The sequence below is a fragment of the Rhinopithecus bieti genome, unplaced genomic scaffold, assembly GCF_001698545.2.
Source record: "Rhinopithecus bieti isolate Rb0 unplaced genomic scaffold, ASM169854v2 scaffold_6160, whole genome shotgun sequence".
In the NCBI taxonomy this organism is placed as follows: domain Eukaryota; kingdom Metazoa; phylum Chordata; class Mammalia; order Primates; family Cercopithecidae; genus Rhinopithecus; species Rhinopithecus bieti.
The window spans coordinates 2,750-10,600 of record NW_016804939.1 but is presented as its reverse complement, the minus strand read 5'-3'; the positions used below and the strand labels follow the sequence as shown (position 1 = coordinate 10,600).

General features: G+C 32.9%; 1 protein-coding gene across 1 annotated transcript; it reads right to left on the bottom strand.

The window, feature by feature from the left end:
• Positions 1 to 82: 82 nt before the first annotated feature.
• Positions 83 to 1,033, bottom strand: OR10A7 (olfactory receptor family 10 subfamily A member 7). The gene has a single exon (XM_017870773.1). It carries the CDS (start codon positions 1,031 to 1,033, stop codon positions 83 to 85), a length of 951 nt encoding a protein of 316 aa, XP_017726262.1.
• Between the last annotated feature and the right edge of the window lie 6,818 nt (positions 1,034 to 7,851).

Genomic DNA, 7,851 nt, shown 5'->3' with positions numbered 1-7,851 from the left:
ACAAACCTGCATGTTGTGCACATGTACCCTAGAACTTAAAGTATCATTAAAAAATAAAATAATAAAAAATAATAAAAATAAGTCAAAACACATCTAACTTCTGTAAGACTTTTCGAGTGATTGTCCTCTTGGCAGCTCCTTTCACTTCATTGTTCCTCAGGCTGTAGATGATGGGGTTTAGCATAGGTGTGATGACAGTGTAGGACAATGACACTAGCTTCTTGCTCTCAGGGGACTGGTTTGATTTGGGCCGCAGGTAGGTCAGACTGGCTGTTCCATAGAAGAGGGACACCACAATGAGGTGTGAGAAACAAGTAGAAAATGCCTTCTGGCGACTAGTGGCAGAGGACATCCTCAGAATTGTTATGATAATGCGGGTGTAGGAAACCAAAATGAGAGAAAAGGGAAACATGATAAACAGGAGTGTGGAGGCAAGTGCTTGCATTTCATACATGGTTGTATCCACTGTGACTAGTTTTAACACTGGGGGACCATCACAGAAAAAGTGGTCCACGGCATTTGGTCCACAGAAAGGCAGGGCCATCATCCAAGCCGTCTGTAGCATAGACACAGGAACACCGGACATCCAAGAGCCCATGGCCATCCACCAGCATAGGGACCTGTTCATTATGACTGAGTAACGGAGAGGGTTACAGATGGCCACAAAGCGATCATAAGCCATCATGGAGAGAAGGAAACATTCAGAACTGCCGAATAAGAAGAAGAAGTACATCTGGGTACCACAGCCCACAAAAGAGATGATTTTCCTTGGGGACACTAGATCTACAAGCATCTTTGGCACCATAACCAAGGTGAAACATACTTCAAGAAGTGATAGATTTCGAAGAAAGAAGTACATGGGTGTTTGAAGTGTGGGATCCACACTGGTAACTGTGACAATAAGAAAGTTGCCCAACAAAGTGACTGTATAAATGGCCAGGAACAAAATAAAGAGGGCAACTTGCATCTCGGGGTGGTTTGTAAAACCAAGAAGAATAAATTCAGTGACCCTGGTGTGATTTTCACAGATCATATCTTAGACGAGTTTCTCTCTAAAAATCGAAGTATGTGCATCAAAGGGTATTAAATCAATATAGAGATAATCTCAAAAATATTAATAACATCAATAAAACATCTTTATTCTCAGTTGTCTCACCATTCTGTTTCTCTGAAGCAGAAATGATGTTTACAATAAGATAAAATTAAGGAAAAATAAACATTTTGTATAAATCTTACTCATTGTTTACCACCTAGATGTAATTTTTCTCTCATGAGTAGTCATAGTCTGCACTCGTATTCTTCATCGTAGGCATGCTATTTTGTAGAATAAAGTAGAAAGAGTGTAGATAGATAATTAAAATAGAAGAGTGTACTAATTTTTAAGTGATTTCAGGATGCAATAAAGATAAATAATGGGCTAGTTTGACATCTAATATTAAATTATGTTAATCACATTTCTACTGAATATAGTGCATTTTCACCATTCATCCACTATATATACATATACCAACATGCCCAGTACACACACACACACACACACACACACAGACACACAAGAAACTTAATAACTAAACATAATATATGCTTATGATTTTGGTGCTTCTCTGTAGTCTCCATGAGCCTAATAGTTTATGACATTTTTATTTTGTCTTTTGAACCATAATTCAACTTCACTGGGCCCCCATTTCTTATTATACACAAAGTTACAGTTATATTGTTTAAGTTATGTTTTTTTAAAACTTCCAAACAAATATGACTTACAATAGAGAAGTATCCTCCCAACACTCATATCAACTTTTCTCTGCCAAAATAGCTCCTCTCATGACTGTCCATCTTCTTTAAAACTTCATTATCAGAAGTAGGGTACGTATACTTACTTTTGTATGTCAGCAGATCCAGTCACAAAAGCATTAATTCAACTATTATGAACTCAAATACTATATCTTACTTGGAGTAAAATATTTTGGCCAACATTAAATTGTGCAAATTTTTTCTTTACAGGAGGTCATTCTTAGTACCAAAATTTAGCAATTACAGGAGCATGTGTTAGAAAAATAATTTTTTTCAAAATTGGAGTTGGGTAAATATTGTATCAATTATTTTATATACTTTTAAAATTTAATTCCAAAAATGCATATTTCATTTTATAGTCAAAATAATTTAAAATAGATATCCCCTCCTGAAGTGAGTAGGTAAAAATTTATGGTGTACGGAATCTTTCTAAACTGTGGCTCATTTAAATAATTCTATGTTTTAATTCTACTCTTAAGACATGTAACATCTTACCTGTGTATTTTCCATATTGTAAGTTCTCAAAGGAATGTCCTCAGTAGCAAAAGGAAAGGAACAACTCTGGTGATTTCAGGCTTCCCATGCCCTTGTAAGTCCCAAAATAATGAGTAGCATGTGACAATGATTACAACCATTACTCTCTCACTGCTATTGCAAAACCAGCTTCACTATCATTCTTGTCGTCGGATTAGAAACAACATCATATTCCTGGTATATTCATCAAAACTTATGAAAAACTTCACATGCGTTATCATGCTCACCTACATTTTGGAACAATTCTAAACTTGTTATGGGTCTAAAATTATGCCATATTTTGTTTTGAAAAAATATGGGAGTTGATGAAGGCATCAAGATTTTATAGTAGTTACAATATTTAGTACATCCTAAAATGCCTCAACCAACTGCCTCTCAGAATTCTATATTAACAGTGGCAATACTAGGATGAATGGCTTTTCATTGAGTAGTAAGTTCTATAGTGTACGATCCATGTGACACATGAATAAGGATATCCAAAAATGGTCAGTTTCTTGAATTTTTAATAATTATCATTGCACATTTTCATCTTTCCTGAAGGCATTTAAATTTTAATAAAAGTTTAGACAATTAGAGGTTTATAATGTCACACGATTTACCTCTAAATACTCCTCTCAGTCTTTCTATATCCTAAAAGCCTACAGATTACTTTGCATATATTCGCTAAACAAAGAGATTAATCAGCAGTGATGTTGCAGTCACTACCACAAATTTATACTGATTAAAAAAAAAAAAACTTGCAAACTGATGTTGAGTTGCCATGATTACTACATCGCTCTAGAGAATGTACTGTCTTATTTGTCACATGGCATTTTGATAACTTGATGTCATTTAAGTAAGTTCACTAATTTAGTTGATAATATCTTAATGAGGCCAAATAATTTTTTTCATGTCCCATTAAGCAGGTCAACTTTGGCCTTTTTTTAAGAAAATAGACTTTACCTCTTATTTTAGCTAACTTTTTAATAAATATGTTTTCTCATAAAATTATTATGGATGAATGAATTATATCTTCAGTATTTGGAGTACAACAGGAATCTGAGATTGTTATGAAATTTATCTAAATGGAGCAACATTTCTAACAATCCTGCATGTAAATGAATAAATTGCCATAGTACCTAAATTAAAAATACTTTGTGTAGTTATAAACCACAGCATTTCTTTATTACATAGCTACTGTTTTGTTAATACTCTCTTCTTTAGCATTCTGTTACTTTCCAGAATGAAAGCCTCATTATTTGTTGTTTTCTTTTATTTAGTGAAGTATAAAATTATTCCTTTTCTGATAATTAATATTTCATTATTTATTTTTCAGAGAATGGTTTTGTAATACACAGATGTACAGATAAATGGAGATGTTTAACAAAATTGAGAAATATAACATCATAAAAAAATCTGGATGTATCTTACCAAATGAAACCTCATATTTCTTCTGTAATTAGAAATATAATGATTTTTTAAAGATAAGCAGTATTTTCAGAGAAATGTTCACTGATCTTGAAATCTATTGACAGCTCAAATCTTCCTAATGAAGTTAATACCTTAGACAGTCTAACATGCCTTGCACTGGTACTACATGGTTGCTATATTTTAGTAATAGCATTTAAAAGTGTGATTGGCCTTGGGGAAATGATCCCTGGATCACTAGAAAGGACGATGGTTAATTAAACAACTGCTTTTGTCTCACAGGGGGAAATACAGAATGTTCATACAATTATCTATATTTCCTGTAAGTCATATTTGCAATTGAATATGCATTTCTCAATAATAGATATTTTGTGGTGGGGCTACTGGACACACTGATCAAGTCTCTTGGAATTGCAACTTTTAACATGTCAGGCTATGTGAAGAACACAGATTTTAATTTTCCCCATAATATTTTTGTATTTTTTGTGGGATAGATTTTGGTTCAGTACTGGTGAGAGAAATTTACCATGCTCATGAAACTTACATGATTCTTAAATTTTATTTTTAACTGATTTTTAAAATGTTAATATTTTAAACTTATTTCCGTAATAGTATTTTTAAATAATTAAATACATTAAATTCATCTGATAATTGGCATGTATTTTATTGTTGTCTTATACCCTAAGTTGTTTGGCTATTGGTTCATTTTACTATGAGAACATTGTAAACAACGTCATGATTCATGTATTATTTCAGTCAGTGGTACCTTATANTGTAAGTCATATTTGCAATTGAATATGCATTTCTCAATAATAGATATTTTGTGGTGGGGCTACTGGACACACTGATCAAGTCTCTTGGAATTGCAACTTTTAACATGTCAGGCTATGTGAAGAACACAGATTTTAATTTTCCCCATAATATTTTGTATTTTTTGTGGGATAGATTTTGGTTCAGTACTGGTGAGAGAAATTTACCATGCTCATGAAACTTACATGATTCTTAAATTTTATTTTAACTGATTTTAAAATGTTAATATTTTAAACTTATTTCCGTAATAGTATTTTAAATAATTAAATACATTAAATTCATCTGATAATTGGCATGTATTTTATTGTTGTCTTATACCCTAAGTTGTTTGGCTATTGGTTCATTTTACTATGAGAACATTGTAAACAACGTCATGATTCATGTATTATTTCAGTCAGTGGTACCTTATAATGTCTAACATGGTTACTGTCAGGAAGAAGTAAGCAATTTTTTTATTCCTTGGGATTGTTTATTCTTGGAATTTTTGAGGTAATTTTATTATCGAGAAATAACATTATACTTCGAAGTGTTTTGTAATGAGCAAACAGAACTGTGAAAATAACTCCCTTTATTTCCTTACACTATCTTTTTTGCAGAAGCAACTTTTATAAATAAATATAAACTTTAAAACAGTTACAAATTAGCACAGTGGGAATAATTCAAAAAATTCTAATAAGTCTTTGGAGGCAAAAAAAAAAAAAAACCTTGAAAAGGCCCTTGGAGTTTCAGGTCAACCTATGCATGTACAGAAGCCTTAACAAACAGCTAGATAGGAAGGTTCATCATTTCCTAATTTTACTTCTGGAAAAGAAAAAGAAAAGCTTCCTATATTTGTAGAAGTTGAAGGAAAATTCCTTAACCCTTATTTTCCCAGGAAACTAAATAATAGTATAATAGGTTAAAATCTAATTTTGTTTTGTTTTGTTTTTGCTTTGTTTTGTTTTGAGATGGAGTCTTGCTCTGTCGCCCAGGCTGGAGTTCAGTGGAACAATCTCGGCTCACTGCAACCTCTGCCTCCTGAGTTCAAGCAATTCTCCTGTCTCAGACTCCCGAGTAGCTGGGATTACAGGCACCCGCCACTAAGACTAATTTTTGTATTTTTAGTAGAGACGGGGTTTCACCATATTGGTCAGGCTGGTCTCGAACTCCTGACCTCAGGTAATCTGCCCTCCTCAGCCTCCCAAACTACTGGGATTACAGGCGTGAGCTACCGCACCAGGCCAAAATCTATTCTTTAAAAAAATCTTCCATTGGGTACACCTACATTTAAAACAAGTAAAATAAATCTCTAGTCATTTCCAATAAAAAACCATGTTACAAAATATATTTGGCCTATCTTCATTCACACTTATAACAAATAATTAACTTTGCACCATACTGAAGAAAACATTTGTAATATTGGGCAAAAACAATCAAGTGAAAAATGGTGCATTACTGAATTACACATCAAACTTTTGTTTTGTTTTTAAAAATGTTCAATGAAAGATTTATAAGTTTGGTCATACAATATACCCATGTAACAAACCTGTGCATGTACCCATATATCTAAACCCTGGCTGCTTTGCAAAGCCACATAGAAAAGCTTTGCTCTTGCTGTTTACTTAGCAGACTATTACAAAAATCAATGCTTTGGCCAGAAGTAATGTTTCCAAATATTCTCAGACTCCAATCGCCTGGGATTCCAGAATGGTACTGAATTCCCAGGGGAAAAAATGAAAACAAAATCTCTTTACCAAACTTGTGTTATATTATATTGCTTGTAAGCAGTTTTTCTCTAAGTTAAAAGTTTAAAGAATAATTGCTACACATATCATGAGAGGCAAATAGATACTGGTTGTTGATTTAGAATAATGTGGAGAGGTTCCAAAAGCAACTTCGAAAATACCCTGTTGTAAAATGTATGAAGGAAACAGATATGTGTAGATTTGGAATTTAAATAATAAAACTTATGGACACCAAAGAGATGTTTTCCTAACAAATGTGTACTTCTCAGAATTGCCTAGCATTCAACTCATTCATGTTAAGAATACTTAATATAACCATTTCCACAACCAAACTTACTTTAGGTACTAGAAATTTCCAGTAGTCAGGACTTCATAAATCTTCAAAATGATAAAATCTGTTATTACAATTTTATTCCATGTTTTAAGATGTTAAAGCATTTAAAATTATCTATGATAAAGTCAATGTTATATTCACTGGGCTATCGTTTTAAATACGTGACAGGTGTGGAGTGGATATTTTTCACTTGTTTAGTAATATCAGATGACAACAAAGCAAAGGGAAATAGATATTTTAAACTCTAAAGAAAACTACAAATGAGCCACTAATAATTGGGTTTACTAAAAAGGGAGAAAAATCACCCTGGACACCAATATGTACCCATTTTTACATGAGGAAGACTAGGGAGAATATGATGCAATTATAACTGTTATAGAATTGCAAGATTCACAAGGAGATAAGAAGAGAGCACTGTAAGTACATCAAATTATATCGGGGTGCATAAAAGAGAATCATTTCTTAAAATATAGATTTCTGTAAAAGGTAAAACTCAACTATAGTTCTCTAGCTGGATGCTGAGATGTAGTCCCTGTGACCAACTTAGGTACTTCTATCTGAGTGAAGCTTTAAATGACCATTCAAGGCAGAGCTTGACTTGAATAACCTGAAGTTTGGGAAGATTTGCCAGCGTAAAATCTAGAGCCATTTCACATCCAATTATTACTGTAAGTTTGAGGTTCATGGGATGAGTCTCTGAATGCAGGGTTTGAAAGCAATATAGAGAGTACTTAAAGCTCTGATGAACAAAATCCAAGAAGATCTTAATAAATGAAGAGACATTCCATGTTCATGGATAGGAAAACTCAATATTTGTTGAGATATTAGTTCTTCTCAAATATACCTATGGATTCTACACAATCCCAAACAAAATCAAATCAAGTTATTTTTTTAATATTAACAAATTGATTCTAAAATGTGTGTAAAGACACAAAAGACCCAGAATAGCCAGCACAATATTGAAGGAGAACAACAAAGTTAGAGGACTCACATCATCCTACATCAAGACTTACTGTAAAGTTATAGTTCAAGACAGTGTGGTATTGGAGAAAGAATAGACAAATAAATCAATAGAACAGAATAGAGAGTTCCAAAAGAGACTCACATAAACGTGGAGGTAATGCAATGGAGAAGAGTTAGTCTTTTTAACAAATGATGCTGGAACAACTAGATATACCCAGTACCCACCACCACCCCCATATAAAAAAGTAAAAGAGAAATTTGGACAGAACATTATAGTTTTTGAAAAAA

Excerpts from the sequence above, each read along its gene's own strand:
- OR10A7 (XM_017870773.1), bottom strand. The coding sequence starts at position 1,033 with ATGATCTGTGAAAATCACACCAGGGTCACTGAATTTATTCTTCTTGGT.